The sequence below is a fragment of the Mastigoproctus giganteus genome, chromosome 11 (genome assembly GCF_048544385.1).
Source record: "Mastigoproctus giganteus isolate SK-2022 chromosome 11, ASM4854438v1, whole genome shotgun sequence".
Classification (NCBI taxonomy): domain Eukaryota; kingdom Metazoa; phylum Arthropoda; class Arachnida; order Uropygi; family Thelyphonidae; genus Mastigoproctus; species Mastigoproctus giganteus.
The window spans coordinates 116556115-116577834 of NC_143585.1; the positions used below are offsets into that span (position 1 = coordinate 116556115).

A 21720-nucleotide genomic window follows, 5' to 3' on the forward strand; every position below is an offset into this window, starting at 1 on the left:
ATTACGAGAAATCTTTGGCTAAGGATGCAAAGAAAAACAGCAAAGAATTCTTTACTTATATAAACTATAGAAGGAAAGGGATGAATCAGATTGGACCACTTAAAATAGATGGGTTGACTATAGATGATCATGCTCAGGTAGCTGATAAATTGAATAAGTATTTTGCATCTACTTTCACACATGAGTAGTTATTCAATGAGGGGAGTGCCAGAAGTTTATCAAACTATAACAGGGAGCTAAATGATTTTGTAATACTGAGAGCAAAGTGGAGAAGAAATTGTTGAAGTTAAACATAAAAAAGGCACCTGGGTGGACGGGAGCTATCAGTTATATTAAAGGAAACAGCAAAGGAAGTAAGCAAACCCTTAGCCATAATTATGAGAGTACCTTGGACTCAAGGGAGGTCCCCACGGACTGGAGATGTGCAAATGTATCCCCAATTCACAAAGGGGGTTCAAAAGGTGACACAAGTAACTATAGACTTGTTAGTTTATCTTGTGTTCTGGGGAAAATAATGGAGTCACTTGTTAAAGAAGCATTGTGGGATCATCTAGACAAGTCTGCAGTAACAGTTAAGACACAGCATGGGTTTGTTAAAGGGAGGTCTTGTCTGACCAGTTTGATTGGATACTATGATGTGGTCACAAAGGAACTGAATGCCAGAAATAATTTGGATACTGTTGGATTTCAGGAAAGCTTTTGATACTGTTGCACATGGAAGACTGCTGTACAAATTGGAGAGGTATGGCACTTTTAGGGTAAGTTGCTACAATGGATAAAGGGATGGTTGAGTGGGAGATGACAGAGAGTGGTAATTAGCAGACACTGCACTTCGTGGACAAATGTTATTAGTGGAGTTCCCCAGGGTTCGGTGCTGGGCCCATTCTTGTTTTATGTATTAATCAGTGATATTGATGAAGGTATATCAGGATTAATGTGGCGCCTCCGTAGCCAGGTGGGCAGGAGCAGTAGTGCGTAGCACACGCTTCTTGATTAGACTGGGGTTCGAGGCTGTGACCACCAAATACGGAGGATGCGGAAGGTCTGGGAATTGCCACTGCATATCCCCAGCCCGGATAAAGAGTAAGGGTTGGTGTCAGGAAGGGTATCCGGCCGAAAAAATTTCATGCCAAAACAATAAAAAAAATGCTGACCCTATATATATATACACCTAATTCTGTTTTTACACGATAGATACGTTCCTGAAAAATACATGTAAAAAAAATTCGTGTAAAAAAAGACATTGTATTTATGGAAGAAAAGAAGATTGGTTCCGAATCTAAAAAAATCAGTAAAAATAATTAAAAAAAAACACATAAAATATTCGTTTTAAGCTTATTATTTTATTTCATCAAAATACACATGTAATTAAAATGTACTAAAACAAATTTGTATGCATATGAAATGAAAAAAAAATTCTTCATGAACAAAAAAAAAATCTGTTTTACACATAAGATTTTATTCATTTTCACTTTCTGATAATAAACGGCGCATACGTTTGCGTACAACTGGAATATCACTGCCATCACTAGAAATGTTGTGGACATCGTCTTCTTCCTCTATTAATGAAATTCTTTCTGTGATCTCTTCAGCAAAATCAGCACGAGTCTCCTCTGGTGCTGATGTTACACCGGTTTTACGAACAAATTCAGTTATTAATCGTTGTGTTCGTGTTTTGGTTAGGCAGTTATATAATTCTCTGTAAGAGGCTGTCAACAACTTCAGTTCACGTTGAAACTTCCCAGCGCATTCCTCATTAGGGTCATGTTTGACAAAATGATTTCCTAATTTTCTGGCCAGTTCCAGACCTTCTTTTATTAAATCTGCATTTAGAACAGGATCATTTTCTTCATTATCACTACGTTCTGTGGGATAAGGAGTCCCAAGGACAACCTCTAATATTTCATCTTCGCTTAGGGCTTTGTCGGTTAACAATTCATCAATATCTTCAAACGATAGATCATCGAATCCTTCTCCACCAATTTTGTGTGCCATTGTAATGATGTTGGGAAATTCGGTCGTATTAGGGATGATGGGATCTTTGCTTTTTACACATTGTGGCCAAACCGCTTTCCAACACACATTTAAAGTTGCTGGTTTTAATTCAGTTAACGCTAATCCAACTTGATTGATACAATCCATAATTGAGATTTTCTTCCACACATCAATGACTGTTAGTGTTTCATCATTCAGTTTGTCCCAAACGTGTTGGAATGTTCGTTTTACGTAGTATGTTTTAATTGTCGCAATTATACCTTGGTCTAGCGGTTGTATCAAAGATGGCAGAAATAAAATTGTACGTTTGGGTGTTCCAAGACAGGATGGCCGTGCGCATTGTCAAGAATCAGAAGAACTTTAAATTCGAGACCTTTCAAATTCTTATAACATCTGACTTCTGGGACGAAACATTTGTTGAACCATTCTGTAAAAATAGTAGTGGTCACCCAGGCCTTCTTGTTTGCCATCCAGTGAACAGGCAGTTTATTGATATCTACACCTTTCATTGAACGTGGGTTTAGGGCTCGATTTACCAGCAGTGGTTTCAACATACGATCTCCTGAAGCGTTGGAGGAAAATAATAAGGTCACACGATCCTTAGCTACCTTAAAACCACCAGCAGTTTTCTGCGATTTGGCTACATACGTTCTGTTCGGCATTCGTTTCCAGAAGAAACCAGTTTCATCTGCATTCCACACTTGATCAGGAGTGTATCCTCTATCTTCAATAATTTTTGCAAGTTCCTGCAAAAATACTTTAGCAGCCGATTCATCTGCAGATGCAGTTTCACCTTTAATTTTTATATTATGAAGAGCATTCCTTTTAAGAAACCCTGTCATCCAACCTGTACTCGCAGAAAATTCATACTTTCTGTTTAACTGAGATGAAGTGCTTGGCTCCTTTTCTTTAATCTGTCTGTAAATTCTTAGTGCTGTTTGCTCGATGGCATTTCCATCTACTGGTACTCTTTTTTGTGACTGATCTTCTATCCATATTACCAGGGCCTTTTCCATTTTTTCCTTGTCAATATCTCTTGTATATGATGATGAATTAACACTTACTTTTGTTCCAGAACATACCGACTTCCTAATTGCAGCTTCATTTTTCTTAATAGTTCTTACGGTAGCTTCATGTACACCAAAATGCTTTCCTACAGACGTAGCCCCTTGTCCAGTTGCAAGACGATCTAAAATTTGAATTTTAAGTTCCAAAGAAATCGCTTTCCTTTTCATTTTGGTAATAGGCGAATTATTCGACATTATATAAGGGCTACCGAAAAATATCTCAGTTATAATTAATAAAAAAAAGGTATGAAAATTTTGTAAACTTACAATTTATTGACGATCGGCAAAATTAATAAATTTATGTGCACAAATTTCACTAAAGATTCTTTCACTTTGAAATAGAGCTTACTACTACATGTCTGCCGAAGATACAATGCACGAATACCGTACATGTGCACCAAATTCAATAAAAACGTTGATGATTCATAGATACCTAGACGTACACATTGGTAAGCAAAAGCACGCGTTTCAAAACGCATACACTAGCTGTTATCCAATCTATTGGTGCGTGTAATATAGAAATGATACTAATATGCCACAAATAAAAAAATTTTTCTTAGAATTTAGGCAAAAAAAAATTCATAGAAATCGTGTTAAATCAAAATGACTCGCGTAAAAAGAGAATGAAATATTTATTTTGAATTCGTGTTAAACCAAATTCGTGTAAAAAAAGTTCGTGTAAAAACAGAATTAGGTGTATATAATGGGAAAAGGTGAGGACAAAAAAAAAAAAAAAATATCAGGATTAATGTCTAAGTTTGCAGATGATACAAAGGTTGGCAGGGTTGTTAACGACAGTAAAGAGAGTAATGATACTCCAACTGGATCTACACAAGATGGGCAGAGAAGTGGCAACTGACGTTTAACCTTGATAAATGCAAAGTACTGTATATGGGTAGCAATAACCCAAGAGAAATGTACCAGCTGTGTGGGAAGTGGAAAGTGAAAAAGACCAGGGTGGTAATTGTGCAGTCAAATATGAAGTTTCCTGAGCAGTGCAGACGGGCTGCCAAGGCAGGTCATGGATTCTTGTCAATGATATATAGGAATTTTGCTAGCATGGACAGGGAGGTGATTATTCTGTTGTATGGCTAAAAGCCAGACCACAACAACAGAACCCAACATAATACTTCTCATTTACAACACACAATTTTGCCTGGCTCTTACAGAGTAATGCATACTTTACAAGAGTACTTGGCGCCTCTGTAGGAGGTGGGCAGGAGCAGCAGTGCGTAGCACACACTTGTTGATTATACCGGGGTTTGAGCCCATGACCACCAAATACGGAGGATGCGGGAAGGTCAGGGAATGACCACCGCAAAACTCCGGGGCAATATGGCCTTAGTTGCTAATGCTCCTAAAAACCAAATAATAACAACAACAAGAGTACTTATGGTGCATTTGTGGGAAACCGCCGGTGGCACTCTCTCCCCAAACACTATGTACTATGTACAAGGCAATCGAGTTTGCTACCTGTTTATAACAGATTGTACAAACAAAATACCAATAAACTGAAAACTGCAAATTGTTTTTATTGCTTTATAGTTGTGACCTTCAGAAATGTACTATAGAAAAATATCACAGAGGCTACTGGGTTTTCTCGGAAACCGTGATTGAATTTCAGATTAGTTGAGCTCCAGATTCTTTAATTATAATATCGGCCCGAAACTGTGCGATTTATTATTTTTCTCAATTTTTTTTTTTTCCAGTAAAATGTGAACGAAAAAAAATGCGTAGTTTTAATATTGCAACAAAAAAACTCGGAAATTATTAATAGAATTAGAAAAGGTCAAAATTTAGGAAATCTCTCCAAAGAGTTTTTAACGTAGTGACTTCAACAATTTAAGACATCAAGAAAAATTCCAATGCTATAACAGAATTTGTGTCGATTATGGATAGTGAAGGATGATCTAGCAGAAAAAAAGACTATGTTAAAACCTGAAAATACTGCTTTAGAGAATGCACTCACTTTATTTTTTTTTGTTTTCTTGAGAGCAAAGTTTAGGTGAACCAGTTGTGTGAAAAAGCATTGGATTTTAATCAAAAACTAATAGGTAACAAAGATTTTAAGGCAAGCATAGGTTGACTGAAAAACTTTAAACTGAGACACGGTATGCGTGAACTAGATATTCAAGGAGCGAAACTTTCTGCAGACGAATCAGCAACGCTGTCCTTTAAAAGTAAGTTTGCTTCAGTTATAGCAAAGTACGAGAAAGAAGACCTTTATAATGTTGATGAGACAGGCTTATTATGGAAAGCATTACCGAGAAAAACCCTAGCCACTAATTTAGAAATGACTGCACCAGATTTTAAGATGAGAAAAGAGAGTTACAATTGCTACCTGCGCAAATGCTGCTGGGATTCACAGTGTCCGCGCTTGTTATCGGTGTTGAAAAAACTGAGAGCATTTAAAAATCTTTCTAATTTTCCTGATTTTCTATAAAAATCATAAAATTGCCTAGATGGATGTTTCTGTTTCTGAAAAGTAAGTTTAAGGTAAGATTAAATAAATTTAATCTTACCTTAATCAAAATTATCTGGAAAATTTGGCTATCCGGAAGAGGCCTGACATCAATTCTGGATAACTGACGCTCTACTGTATATTTAAATTAATTCAGTTTCTAAAAATGTACAAAAAGCTATCTGATGCCCTGTAAAGTTTTTATTGAAATATATACTGCCTCTGACTGGGTCAAGAAATACAACTAAAATCTGTCACCTATGAGGATCCACTAGCCCACATAGAATTTTTTGAAAATTGTGAATTAAAAAAAAATAAATAAAAAAAATAATAATAAAAAACCAACCTACAAGCAGATGAGTGATGATATGCAGGTTTCTGGTCATAACCTACCATTTCCATAGTATTTTCCCAAGTTGGTATGAAAAAAGCATGCAAGATGGTGAAAGCTTCCTTCTTACTGCATTTATCTATTGATGGACCAGTATTCAGTGCAGAGGCATTTCTTCAAGTATGTGTCAAGTGAGAGGGCCAAATAGCTGAAGCATAGAATGTATTGACATGGGGTAGGATACATTTGTGTGTAGTGCACAATCACATGTGGACCATGGAATCCTGCCAATTCCTATCTAATGGCCCATGATGCTGTGTATATATCTGCATTGGTGTAAGTAAAGTTCGGGGAGAAGAACCCTCATCCCAGACAATAGTTGGGCATCATTTGAATAAAAATTAGAATAGAAAATTATTTCTTGCTTATTTATTCATTTATTTGTTATTCAATTTAATTGGCCTTAGTTGGAGAAGGAATTATTATTTATTTATTTTTTATTCGAACTTCAAATAAATTATTACACATCATTTCTTTTAGCCTACTTCCCTATTACATGGCACATAGTATATTTAACTAAAGTATTTTGTTAAGTTTTTCCTTTTGTATAACCGAGAATCCAGAATACTGTTTTCTTTCTTCACTGTCTATTTTGTTTATAACTAAGGTGAGGAATTAACTAATGTTGAAAAATATCTGGAAATAAAAAAATAAAAAAAAAAAGTTTTTGTTAAGTAAAATACACTAGTAATATCTGCTGCTACTGTTGAAAGATTCCCCCCCCCCCGACTAGTCTGTCTGTACTATATAAACTTACTAATGAAATTTTTGAGAAAAAGGTTTATGCTGAATTCAAATTTACAGAATATGGATTAGATGTAGCAATATACCATGTTATTTAGGCACATAAAAAAAAAGCAAACAAACAAACAACAAGTGGCATCAGTCAAGGAGTTGGCTGTCAATGCCCTAAATCTGGGATGGGCAACCTTTTTAAATGTTGGGCCAAATAAGATGTTCATGAGGTACACGCGGGCCAAATTATTTTAAACTTCCAAGATAATTAAAATTAAAATGGTGTATAATGAAAAGACTGTCATAAACAGTTTTAATTTATTTATTGTAGTTTAAAGAATAAAAGAAAGATTACCCCAGTCTGGTCCACAGAATAACTTCAAGAAGATGCTCTCCAAATATAAACAGCTAAAATAATTTTAATGAATTCCGCACTCTCAGCCCCATGAATGATTCAACATACCCTGGGATTGAAGGCGAAGTATCCCGAGCCAACCCCAAAACACACGAACCCACTGCCACAAAACTCCGAGTTATAGAAGTCATTGTGTCAAAATAATTAAACTTAACTAAAAATGAAAGAACTGATCACAGTGATGAGATAAATTAAAATCACGGCGACAAAATAAATTAAAACTATTTTACAAAACTTTCCCTTATTTAAGCGGACCAGACTTTTCGACTGACTGTCTCGATCACAGATTGGAAATGATGTGAAGTGTGTGTGTGTCAAGATATTAATAGATTATTTGTCTTGGCACATACTGATAAAACGATCATGAATTCAAAATGAGATAGGGATGCCGAACATAGATAGAATTTTCGTGCAACTTGATTTCCAGGGTTTCAGCATAGTAAGTTGTGTTGGATTTTCAGAATTTTTGCCTCATTAAATAGAAATGTATGACTTTCATTCACGGCATGAAAAGCTGGCTCTGATGCAGTTGCATGTGAAGTATGGACATATGCGGCATGTTGCTTCACTCTCAAATCTAGGGTACACTGGGTCGAACCTTGATAAGATGAGATGAGCTGCATTGGCTACACGAAATGTTATATACGAGGTCATTTACTTGTACCGAAAAAGAAAGGACAGTGTGATTTTTTTTTTTAGTATAGAATGTAGTTTCTGCATAGGTCTTGCTACACTTTTAAATTCTGTATCTTTAAAGCATCTACTAAGTTGCTTGTGCCATTGTTCTATGTATGGTATGGAAATAAAGTATTTTTTATTATTGATTTTATTGATTTGTGTGATATTTTGTGACTTATCTGTGACTAGTGGGAGAAGACAGAGGGTGGTAATTGATGGGTGCTGCTCTTTGTGGACTAATGTTATTAGTGGAGTCCCACAGGGTTCATCGTTGGGTCCTCTGTTGTTTTGTATATTTATCAATGATACTGATGAAGGTATATCAGGCATAGTGTCGAAGTTTGCAGATGATACAAAGTTTGGCAGGGTTGTTAATGACAGTAATGGCAGTGTGCTACTGCAACAGGATCTAGATAATTTGGGCAGATGGGCTAAGAAGTGGCAACTGAAGCTTAACCTTGACAAATGCAAAGTACTGCATATGGGTAGAAGTAACCCCAGAGAAACATACCAACTGTGTGGTACTACACTTAAGGTGGTAGAAAATGAAAAAGACCTGGGAGTAATTGTGCAGTCAGATATGAAGTTTTCTGAGCAATGCAGATAGGCTGCCAGGGCAGGTCATGAAGTTTTGTCAATGATATATAGGAATTTTGCTAGCAGGGAGAAGGAGGTGATTGTCCCTCTGTATAAGACAATGGTTGGGCTACACCTTGTATCTTGACAATTATCTTATACAGAGTACTGCATACAGGAAGGTGTCTCCGTGGCCAGGTGGGAAGGAGCAGCAGTGCGTAGCACACGCTTCTTGATTAGACCGGGGTTCGAGCCCGTCACCACCAAATACGGAGGATGCGGGAAGGTCAGGGAATGACCGCATATCCCGGAGCAATATGGCCTTAGTTGCTAATGCTCCTAAAAACCAAATAACAAACAAACAAACAAGCATACAGGTCTGGAGGCCTCATTTTACGAAGGATGTAGTGGAGCATGTACAGATAAGGGCAACAAGATTGGTGAGGGGAATGAAGGGATCCTCTTACCAAGAGAGGCTTAAGTTCTGCAAATTGCAGTGGCTGGAGACTAGGCACCTGTCGTTGTGTAAGTTGATAGGTTAAATAAATATAAGGAGGAACTGGACAGGCATTTGAAGTTAATGGTGTGATTTTTATTTTTTTATTTATTTATTATTATTATTTTTTTTTGGCTGATGCTGCATAAGCTCATACACTTGCTTTCTTGCCTCACATGCCACTACTACTACTACTTACCTTTTGCTTGCAATTTTATTTGATTAATGGTAGTGAGAGGATAACCTCTGCTTAAAAATTTGTTGGTTAATATTACGATCTCTAAGCATAAGGTGGGCTCAGTTGTGGAATATTTATAGGCATTGAGATGGAGGAATTGGTTAAATATGATGGACCCTTTGTAAGTGAATGGGTGATAACTCTTATAGTGGAGAAACATGCCGGTATCAGTAGGCTTATGGTAAATGTTGAATCGTGTTGTTTATTCAGTTGCTACACTCGCGCAGCTTTGTTTATGTGTATCAAATGTGGCTCGTCATGTTGTAATTGAGCTTTATTCTCTAAAAATGAGTAAAATTTAAAACATGTGAAAAGGAAGTGTCCTGGTGAAGACACTACAGATTCAGAGAGAAAAAGAAAAGGAATATGGATACATAGAGGTGGACTGAGTCAAATTCTTACAGAATTCTTTAAATCAAGAATTCTTAAAAAATTCTTTCAAAAAAATTTGTAGCGGCCTCATACTAGTGTTTATGGCCAAAATCACAATTGGCCTCCATTGTCTTCTGGCCTCCGGCTTACCGGGGTTTCCCGGATAAGGTTTATGGCCAGTACGCCTCTGTCCATAGAGAAAAAAGTATGAAATCCTGAAACGCTTTGAGCGAAATGAAAGAACATGTGATATTGCGCGTGCTTACAGGCCTAAATGAGGCAATGCCAAGAATTAGAATGAATGCAGAGAAAATAAAAACTTTCATAGCAGGAACAACTCAAATTGTAATAAAATCCATTAGATCAAGACGCAGAGAATTGGAAGAGATGGAACGGCTGTCAGCTGTTTGGATAGAAAATCAAACAAAGAACAAGTTTGCTTACGATAGAAGCAAAAGCATTAGCAATATTTTATTACTAATAATAATTGACTATTATGACTACGAATAATCGTAATAAAATACGTATTTTATTACGATTATTTATTGTACTTGGTAATGTTTTGGTTACAAATGTGTGTTCAATCTTGGGTGGTCGGCACCTAACCCTATTTTTCCCATAGGGCCTGTTATTTATATTGCACGAGGGTTTCTAGGAACACAACTATCGTGCTATTCGTGGACTGATTGTATATGATATCAAAATTATTTTTTCATCCAGTTCCTTTGTAACCACATCATGGTATCCAATCAAATTTGTCAGACAAGACTTTCCCTTAAAAAAACCCATGCTGTGTCTGAATTATAATTGCAGATCATCCTGCAATGCATCTTTAACCAGTGACTCCATTATTTTCCCCCAGAGCAGAAGTTAAACTAACTGGTCTGTAATTACTCATGTCACCCTTAGATCCCCCTTTGTGAATTGGGGATATATTTGCACATCTCCAGTCCTTTAGGACTTCCCCCTGAGTCCGAGGATGCTCTCATAATTATGGCTAATAGTTTGCTTACTTCCTTTGCCACCGCCAAGTAACAACAATTGCCAATGTTCTTCGTCCACATGAGCATTGCCTGTCTTTAACACCAGTCTGACCTTGGCAAAACCTCTAAGAATAAAGTGAAGTCATGTTGTATGTTGATATTTTCATTAATATTTTGTAACATGGGAAATTTTTTGATATTGATTTAAATCATGCATAGAATTATTTGGAATACTTACGTAATAGATGATACAATGCTGTCTTTATTAAAATTTAAAAATCTGCTTCCAGGTAGATGATGCTGTTAGTCCACTTACTAGTGTATTACAACCAGATGGGCTTCCTTCAACTCCAAAATCAGTGGGACCTCTTGCTTCAGTCTCTACGCTTAGCCAAACTACTCCACCACATCCAACTCCTGCCACTTCACCATTGTTGACATCTCTTTTGAAGAGTCCAACACCAGCTACCCCTGCTTCCCCAGTTAGTTCATTGTTGACCTCACCTGCTCAGCAGCCAAAAGAAGTAAGTATTATATATATACATTTATAGCTTCTACTCTATTTTTGTGTTTTTCAAAATTTTTAAGATAAAATATTCATATTTCTTTGTTTTTCAACAGTGTTATGGAGTCACTTTTAACCAATTGTTTTGATAATTTTTTAGGTGCATTAACAGGTCAGTGTGCCGGTTTTGCTGGAAAACAAGTTTCAGACGTCAAAACCATGCTGTCCTTGCCTGGGACTTGCTAACTAAGTCAAGCAGTGAAAAAAGTCCAGTTGCTTTGTTGCTGCATTATAATATCCAATCAGATTGATCAGACAAGATCTCCTCTTAATAAATCTATGCAGTATAAGTTCATTCCTGTCTAAATGATCCTATATTACTTCTTTAACCAGAGACACCATTATTCTCCTTCAACAGATGTTAAACTAATAGATCTGTAAATACTTCCATCACCTTTTGATCATACTTTGTGAATTGGGGATACATTTACACATGCAGTCCACCAGGATTTTCCCTGAATCCAAAGATGTTGTCATTATTATGGTTAAGGGTTTGCACCACTTTGCTGCCACCGTTAATATAATTGGAAAGATCAGTCCATCCCAGGTGCCTTTTTTATGTTCAACTTCAACAATTTCTCTTTCATTTTTTTTTTCTCAGCTATCACAAAATCATTTAGGTCCCTGTTAGAGTTTTATAAATTTCTAGCATCCCCCATTCCTAAAGAATTCCTAATGTGTGAATATAGATGTACAATACCTATTCTGCATGTCAGCAAACTGGGCAGGATCATACACAGTTAAAACTGTTGACATTAAGTGGATCAATGTGATTCACCCTTCCTTCTACTGTTAATATAAGTAAAGAAGTCTTTGTTGCTTTTTTTGGCATTCTTTATTGGAGACTCCTTATAACCTGCTTTTTGAGATTTGATTGTGGACTGTTTTATATATATCATAGCCTTCTCTATCACCTGATAATTTATATGCATCTGATACATTTTTGTTCACTGCTACGTGTTGAAACAGTTCATCTGACATCCATTTAGTCTGTGCCTCGAACTATTTTTTATTTGGAATGAAAAGTTTAGTAGCTACCATGATTGTTTCTCATTTGGAATATGTTGTTGGTAACAACGTTACCAACATTGGTCCCACTGTATAGAATTTAAAAGCTCTCTCTGAAACTGCTGTAGTCTCCTTGCAAAAACCCTTCCCCTTACCCTTCATGGTAGTTACATCTTTAAGTAAATCACACATCAGTACACTGTACTTGCAGATTTTTTATGAATGAAGAATTACTTCTAATAATCAGAATAAAGGTATTGCTCTCTCCTGTTGCTTCTCTGTTATGCTTTGGTAGAAAGCAGTAATTCAATAAATCCACAAAAGTCTTGCTAGTGTGTGAGTTTAACTTTCAATATCTTGAAAGTTAAAATCTATTATAAGGCATTCTGATTTATTATTATTAACATCATTTTATTTCCACATCAGTGGACACCCCTGGAACAGCCTGGTTTGGCTAAAGGGTGTACATTATGCAAATTCCAGTTGATTGCATTGATTGGAATTGTAAGAAATCAAAACAGGTTGAAAATACACAACAAAATAAAAATAAATAAATAAAATAATAACAAGTAAAATAACTAAGTAATAAACAATAAAAAACACAATGGTGAATCCAGGGAAACCTTGGCAGGGAATCCTTTTCACATAATGCTTATTGTTCATGTCTATAGAGTTCTTTCACTATGTCCTGTCTATAGCAGCTTTGAACTGCAGAAAGATGAGGCATCAATTCCTGAGGAGTTATATGTTCCGAACATATATGCTGTAAACACTGACCTAAGGTATTGCACGTTTTGCAGAGAAGATTGTGGACAAGGTGTTGAACTGCACCGGGTTCGTTCTGAGGACTGACAGGCCCACTCTGTTTCTCTGCACAGTTGTTTGTTGTAGTCATCAGAGTTATTAGGCCTATAACACACTCCTCTCATTTTTGCCTTCCAGTGCTAATGTCACACCCAATTGACTGAACCTTGCACTGCCCACCCATGTCAACTGGATGCATTGCCTTAGTATTTATGTGCTTCTTAATTAAGAGCATAACCCCTTCCCCCATTCATGGTCTGTCTGTTCTTTCTATATATATATATATATTATTCTCCATATTCAAATTATTCATCCCTTACATCTTACGGCATCACATCTCTGATAGTTCCACAATACCTGCATTTGAAGACTTGACCAGCACTTCAAATTTATTTACTATGCTCCTAGAATTGCTGAACGTGCAAGTATACATGCACCTGTTTTTTGTCTTAGTTACCCTAACTCATTCCATGTATTTTCTTGTTCCACACTAACTCACAGCATGCCTGAAATCACCAGTACCTCCTTGCATTCCAGGTTGTTATATGTTCCAATAGAAGTAGTGCATTCACTTTCACTTCTGCCTGCACCTCTTTTTAATCTATTAGTCTGTGTACACCCCCCACTCTCAGGGTAGCTCGGGAATTTTTTTTGTTTTAGCTGGTGCAGCATAAGTCTCAGGCTTCCTTGCACCATATGGCTAATAATAATAATAATAATAACAAGCTAGAAGTTTTCCGACCCACCTAACACTGCACCGACAACACGAGCAAATATTCTTGCACCCTTTTGGGCATCCACCAGTATTGCACTACCTCCGGTGGGTGAGGAATCATAGTGCAAATTGCACAGATGGCACAGTAGACCCAGGCCCGGTTCCCCATGCCTAGGGATGGGAGCCAGGTGGCAGGCACCCAGCTGGTGCCCTTTCCCTGGGCTACACATACACCATACATGTACATAAATGTTATACAGATTATACAGGTGAAGATGGACATAGGTTCAGGTGCCACCGTAGATATATATACAGTATGTTTAACTTAACCTCTTCTATTTAAGTGCATCCCATCTTTATAAAAATAGTCTCTCCTGTTAACAACCACAAACCACGCTGAGAAATATTTTATCCCATCAGCCTTGCACAATCTCTCCAGAGCCAAATTGATTGTCAAGGCTCTCATCATGTACTCCCTCCTATCGTATCCGGAAAAATGGTACACTTTCAAATTTAACCCCAACTCTTGAATTTTTCTGAACATTGCACCTATCCTTTTTGCACAATATATTTCTTGGTCCTCTGACAATATAGTCACCAACAATGCATTCTGCCTTGGGATTTGCCACTCTGTTGGTGGATGTGCAAGTGCAAGCTCTGGCATTAAGAGCTTGATATGTTCTAACTTAATTCCTTCGAGGGCATCCACCCTGTTCCATCTTGGCACATAATAGCCACTGCTGTTAATGCACCAGTAAAATTTTAAACCAACCAACCAATCCACTCTGTTCCTAGTTACCACAAACCTCCACCAGAATGCTGAGTTTGCACCTCATTCTCTGTACATCGAAAAGACATCCCCCTTGGCTGTATCGTGTCCCATTCTAGGTGAATTCACCAACATCAAATAAGTAGTACATTTCATGAGGCTGTGATTCAGAGGACAACCACCTCCTGTTCTCTTCCGAGCCACAGCACTCCTGTGCTTTGGTCTGAACCATGATTTCCATTCATGACATTTCCATAAATGACAAAATTTCAACTAAATTTGTTTTTATATTAAATTAATAAAACAATATTCAAAGTAAAAATTATAAAAAGTAAAAGAACATGGTAATTAACAAAATACTGTACAAAGCAATGTAGTAGTGGCATGTGATGCAAGAAAGCAAGTGTATGAGCTTATGCAGCATCAGCCAAAAAAAAAAAAAAAAAAATCACACCATTCCCTCCAAATGCCTGTCCAGTTCCTCCTTAAATTTATTCAACCTATCAACTTCCACAATGACAGATGAAAGTTTGTTCCAGCAATTAACCACCCGCTGGCTAAAGGCAAATTTCTGCACATCTATTCTACATCTGTCTTTTCTTAATTTGAATTTATTAAGTTTTAATGTAGAATATTATATTACACAAAATTAAACACAAAAAGAAATATTACAACACAAAACAAATAACTATTTTTGAGAAGTTTACTTGAAATAGTCCTCAATATTTTTTTTGCTTTAATTTTGAAACTCATTTTCAAAATTAACACGTGTACGCGTGGACAATGCTAGCTGCAGCTGTCAACTGAATAGGCCAGCACTCGAGATTACCCCACTATTGTCTCCAACCATACCACATGGTCTGGTCGGATTTCTGGAGGTCACAACCATAAAACACAATAAAAACAATTAGCAGTCCACTGTTTATTAGGCTTTTCAGTTAGCACAATCTATTATAAACGGATAGTAAACACAATCTTATTCAATTTACGATATTACCGACAGCTAGAATTCTGTGAGTTTTTACATTATTATGGTGAAATGTGTTTCCCCTTCCATGAAATCATCAATCATATCAAAAGTATAAATAAATTTTCAGAATGTTCTCTTCATTCTTGTTTTTTTAAGTTTCGTAACTTGTTACTCCGTTCTCACTTGCGCATATCATGTTAGTTGCAATTTGTGCATGCGGTGTTCTTTGTTATTGATTGCTTATATTTTTTTATCGTTTTAAATTTTAAACCCCCTCCCAAATGTCAGTGAACAGAAATATATATATTTTTTGATAGTTAGAATTTTTCCACTGACTGAAAATCCAGTCTGGATTAACAGGAAGTCCGGATCATCAGGGTCTGGATTAACGGGGTTCTACTGTATTATGATATTGTTATATGATAGGTTATGTTATACATATTAGTTTATCAAATTTACATTGAAGTTTTATGTATTACAATGACTTTATATGTATTATGTTATTGGGTTTATGCTGTACTGTTATGCTTGTGAAGTTAAGTTAATTTTAATAGCTAATAAAATTACCTTTTAACACCAACCTACTTGATTCCAACTTTCAAGATGCCTATTTACCATAATTAAGACACAAGAATTCCCCTACCATGCACTACAGTACAAAGTTACAAGGTGTGTATTCATGTCAAATCACCGATAAAAGGGTCTACACATAAAAAAAAAAAAAAAAAAAAGTAAAGTGCAGCCATTATCAACTCACTGCAGGATGGAAGCCTCCTCAACAATTCATGCTGAGGGAAATGGACCATAATCTGCCACGCTGGTCCAGTGCGGGTTGGCAGATCGACCGTATTCAGCAGTCAGGGGCTTGAACCCCGGTCTACTCAAAGAGCACATGCTACTGTGCTCCCGCTCCTGACCACTTGGCTACGGAGGTCTACATATATTGAGTAGTAACTTACAAAATATCTTGCTAAGTTTAAAAATAGTGCTCACATGACTATGACTATAAAGCTGTTTATAGAACCTAGCCTAATATGTATTTAAAATTAGGTCAATAAAATGGCAAAATTTTTTGAAAACTTATCTGTTCCCAGTAGCTTAAAATTCTCTGACTAGTACGTGGGACTAGCAAGAGACCAGAACAATCATCTATTATCAAAAGGTTAACAGTTTTCCTACTGTTAACCTTATGAAAATTCTGTTTTGATTGATTAATAACTTGTTTACATTGTTGTGAGCTTCATTGTGGGCAGTAAAATAAAAGTTGGAAGTTTAGAGACAAGCCAGCTGCAGTGTATTATAATTCTTATTCTGAACAGACAGAACATTTTTTGGAAAACCAAGGTTTTGATGAAGAATGAGGGTTTAGTGTGGAATGATGTAGAGTTGCTAGAACAAGTACAGAAAAGGGCAACAACTGGTGAGGGGAACAAAGGGGTGCTCTTACGAAGAAAGGCTAAAAAGGCTTAGTTCTGCAAATTGCAGTTTCTGGAGAATAGACACCTGCGAGGTGATATGATTGAGGTGTATAAGGCCTTGAATGGATTGAGCAGGCCCAATGTTCATGAGATTCCTCCTCTTGCTCAGATTACAAACCTGAGGGGGCATAAACTGAAATTGAAGAAAGACAGTTGTCAAATAGATGTGTGGAAATTTTCCTTTAGCCAGTGGGTAGTTGGTTGCTGGTACAAACTTTCATCTGTCATTGTGGAAGTTGATAGCTTAAATAAATATAAGGCAGAGCTAAACAAACATTTGTAATGAATGGATGGGTGAAATGGGAAGGTTTTTTTTTTTTTGGCTCATGCTGTAAGCTTGCTTTCTTGCATTATTGGGATTCCTCCTCTTGCTCAGATTACAAACCTTTGGGGGCATAAACTGAAATTGAGGAAAGACAGTTGTCAAATAGATGTGCAGAAATTTTCCTTTAGCTAGTGGGTAGTTGATAGCTTAAATAAAAATAAATTCAAGGCAAAACTAGACAAACATTTGTAATGAATGGATGGATGAAACGGGAAGGGTTTTTTTTTTTTTGCTCATGCTGTATAAGCTTGCTTTCTTGCATCATATGCCTCTATTAATGCTGATGAAGAATAAAAGATTTAGCTCATACAAGAATAATTCACTGACAACCTGAGTGAATATTAGGATAAGAATATTTAAACAGTAGTCAATCATGAAAAAGAGGAATATAAATCACACAGATCATCCTATTTTGTAGTTTTGTAATTCCATAATAAGCTGAGAATGACCATGGGACAGAAGCTAGTTTAAGAGACCACTAAGTTATGATCTGAAGTAGCTAGAGGGAAATTAATATTAACTGTGTACTTTGAAGGATTGTTGGTGAGAAAGAGATTAAGAGTATCAGTTTTGGTAGGATTGTCTGGTATTTTGGTAGGTAAGTGAACAAGTTTATGGGGCGATTAGTAACTGCAAACACCTCAATATCTTTACTAGTTGGACTTGGTTAAAAAATTGAAAATTAAAGCAAGCCATAGTTGTGAACATTAAAATCATCAAAGAAAATTACTGTTGGAAGAAAAGTTAGAGAAATTAGATTTTCAAAGAAAAAAAGTTACAAACTTGGAGAATGATTCAGGCAACAAATGAACTCGATAGAATTTATTGTTTTCTTTATATTTTTATTGTAAGAGTGGAGTAAAAAGATTTTAACCCAGAGGAGATCAAAAGTGGAGATTCTAGATTTGGAAATCTTTCACAAAAAATATCACAGCAAACATATACCACCCACCTTTAAAGCAGACGTAATTATAGAGCTAATAACTAGGACACATAACATGGTGTTAGTTTGAAGAAACCAGTAATTGAGATTCAGAAAAAGTAAGTAGGGCTTGGCAAATTTTAAGTTGAAGTGGATATCACTGAAATTACTTTTTTTTTTTTTTTTTTTTTTTTATGAAAACCCCAAACATGAGAGGTATTAGAACCTATGGTATTTAGTACTGTGCTTGGGTTGGAGGTTGAGATGATGAAAGAAGATATTTGTTGACATTAGACATGAACTTCTGTAAACTGTAATTTTCAGAAAATACGTATGAAGGGAGGTTGTTCCAGAAAACAGCAGTTGAATGAATAAACGAGGAAGATGAAAAGTTGGTTCTGTGAGTTTGAAGTTGGACAGTAAATGGATGTTGGCTGGTGGCGGCACGTGTTCGGACTATTTTGAAAGAGAGAGCAGGAATTATAGAAGCTAATTCAGAAGAACAGTGCCCATGGAAATATCTGTAGAAGAGGCATGCAGCAGAAACAGTATGTCTATGAGACAGCGAGTGGAGAGACTCTGATTAGAGATGAATCATTAATTAACCTAACTGCCCTCTTCTGAACGGAATCAAGAAGCCTGAGAGAGGTTTTGGAGCACAGCCCCAGATGTGGGAACAATATTCCATGGTAAGGTGGATTTGCGACTTGTACAGAGTGAACAGCTGTTTGGAAAAAAAGTAACGCCGAGAACGAAAGAGAAAACCAAGTTTTTTAGATGCAGTGGAAGCAATATTTATAATGTGCTTATACCAGAGAGATTAGAAGTCGGGGTAATCCCCAAAAGAGATATATCATTTTGCCTAGAAATTGGAGTGTCACCAAAGATAAGCATAGGAGCAGGAGAATCCTTTTTGCGAGATATAAGACAAGTCTGAGTTTTAGAAGGATTGAAATCAACTAAGTTGTCTTTCCCCACTGGAGAATTAACTGGAGATCGGCATTTAAGGAATTGTTAGCTGATATTTGAGAAGTTGAATATGATTGAGCAGGGCAAGTTTCTCAAAATAGAAAGTGGAATGCAATGTGCTATCATCGGCAAAACTATGGATAGGATTTCCAGTCACTGGAAGAAGTTCATTAATATACAAGAGGAAAAGAGTGGGGGAAAGAACTGAACCTTGAGGGAAACCAGCATTAGTGGAGAAGTTAAAGACATATATGATTACATTACAATTTTTATGGAAAAGTTCGGTGAAACACAAGCAGTTGCTCTTGACGTCTCAAATGCTTGAGATCATATTTGGCATAAAGGTTTTAGAGTTTTAGATATTTTTGCAGGTAAGCTTCATTAATTTGATTGTTTATGAAACCATTAATTTATTAATTTGAATATCTATGATACATCAATGTAGTGTGTGTGTAGATGAGATGAGATGAAGTCAGAGGATTGATTGTTGAAATACATCAAAGTTTAACCCACTTCACTCATCAGTATTTTCAACTCCCAGCCTTATCTTTCACCATGAGAAATACCAAGGACAAAGCTTGAACCAAGTTCATTCAATAGTCTGATTCTTAACATTGCATGTGTGAACATCCACACAAGCAATGTTAAGAATGTAAGGTAGGGGTACAAAAGCAACTCATAATAACTGGGGAAAGGGACTGTCATATAGAAGGTGATATGATGGACTGAGTAAGTGTAGTGAGCAACATATGTATAGAGCTGCACATCGGAAGTTGTGGTGATTACTGAAAGGCATAGGCAAAATGATTGCTCATCCTCTTAAATCTTTTTACAGTTGCAATAATCCCTTCCTGATCCTTATGATGGATAACAATATTACCCCATAGAGCATGCATGGGCAGCCTTTCCTAGTTTGGAGGCCAAATTATCATTCTGTCTCCAAGTCAAGGGCCGGACTAAATTATTAAATAAAATAAATTAATATTAAATGAATTAAAACAAGTTGCTACTTCATATTTCATTTATTTATAATATAATGCTTTGGTATAAAGCTTTACATAAATTTTATAATATAATGAACAACATAACAATTTAATGTGAAGGTTGGCCTTGCTTGAACTACAAGACTATCAGTATTGACGTTAATATTCTTAAGGATAATTGCATAGAATTTTTGAGGTTTTCGTCCGTTATCCTTGTCCAAATTTTTGATTTATTGTATTTCATCCTTGAAAAAAAAACTGTTCACGCATATGTGATGCCGAAAAAAACAAATGATTTTTCTTTAAAAGGCTCGTAAATTTGTATATTTTTCTTCCACCAAATAAAATTTATAAAAATCCATCAAAGCATTGTTGTTAAATTGTGATTTTAGCACTAACTCCGCCTGAAGCTCAATAAGTTCCACCTGCAAGTTTTTCTGGCACGTTATTTATATCAGCATCCATCGGACGAGCAAATATAGCGAATGTGCAGTCTTTGTTTTGGAAGTCGGCAAATCTTGTATCAAATTGCTCTTTTAGTGCCTTCAGTTCTTCTCCATAACAATTATAAGGGATATTTTTATGAGTTGCTAGAGTAGGAAAATGATAACATTTTTCAGCTCTTATCTGACTTTCCAACAATCTTAGTTTATTACAGAAAAGCTTTGACATGTCCATGCAGTTCATGAACCAGTTGTCCTTGTTTTTGCAATTTGAGATTTAGTTTGTTTAGGTATCCAGTGACATTAGCATTAGTAGAGGCATTTGATGCAAGAAAGCAAGATTATGTAGCATCAGCCAAAAAAAAAAATAAATAAATAAAAAATAACCACTTCCACTTCACCCTTCTGTTCGTTCGAACTACCTGTCCAGCTGAGCCTTAAACTTATTTAGGCTATCAACTTGCACAACAAGGGTTGGAAGTCTGTTCCACCCACCAACCACCCGTAGGCTAAAGGCAAATTTCCGCACGTCTATCCTACATCTGTCTTTCCTCAATTTGAATTTATGCCCTCTCAGGTGATTATTCTGAGCAAGAGGAAAATCCCATCAGCATTGAGCATGCTCAAACCATTCAAGGCTTTATACACCTCTATCAGATCACCTCGCTGGTGCCTAGTCTCCAGCACTGTAATTTGCAAAACTTAAGCCTTTCTTCGTAAGTGCACCCCTTTGTTCCATTCATTGTTGCCCTTCTCTGTACTCGTTCCAGCAGCTGTACATCCTGCTTGAAATGAGGCCTCCCGTCCTGTATATTCCCTGATTATTCCCTTGTATAAGGCAATGATCAGGCCACACCTAGAGTGTGGCCTGATCATTGCCTTATACAAGGGAATAATCACCTCCTTATCCCTGCTAGAAAAATTCCTGTATATCATTGACAATACACCATGAGCTACTCTTGCAGCCCGTCTGCACTGCTCAGAGAACTTCATATCTGCCTGCACACCCACCCACCCCCAGGTCCCTTTCATTCTCTACCACTGTCAGTGTAGTACCACAGAGTTGATACGTTGCTCTGGGGTTGCTGTTTCCCATATGTAGTACTTTACCTTTGTCAATGTTAAACTTCATTTGCCACCTCTCAGCCCATCTGCTCAACCTTTCCAGATCCTGTTGCAGGAGCATAGTGTCAGTAGTGTACTTGACAACCCTACCAACCTTCGTATCTTCTGCAAACTCGGACATTAAGCTTGATATACCATCATCAATATCATTTATAAATACAGAAAACAATAATGGACCCAATACTGAACCCTGAGGGACTCCACTAATAACTTTAGTCCATGATGAGCAGTGTCCAT

General features: G+C 36.6%; 1 protein-coding gene across 1 annotated transcript in view; it reads left to right on the forward strand.

Annotated features, from left to right (window-relative positions):
• The window catches only part of LOC150078371 (uncharacterized), a 313332-nt gene that overhangs the window by 179805 nt on the left and 111807 nt on the right, over positions 1–21720 (forward strand). The window contains exon 8 of the mRNA XM_090384546.1: positions 10698–10931. Coding sequence (XP_090240672.1) covers positions 10698–10931 — 234 coding nt within the window. The remainder of the gene's footprint in view (positions 1–10697; positions 10932–21720) is intronic.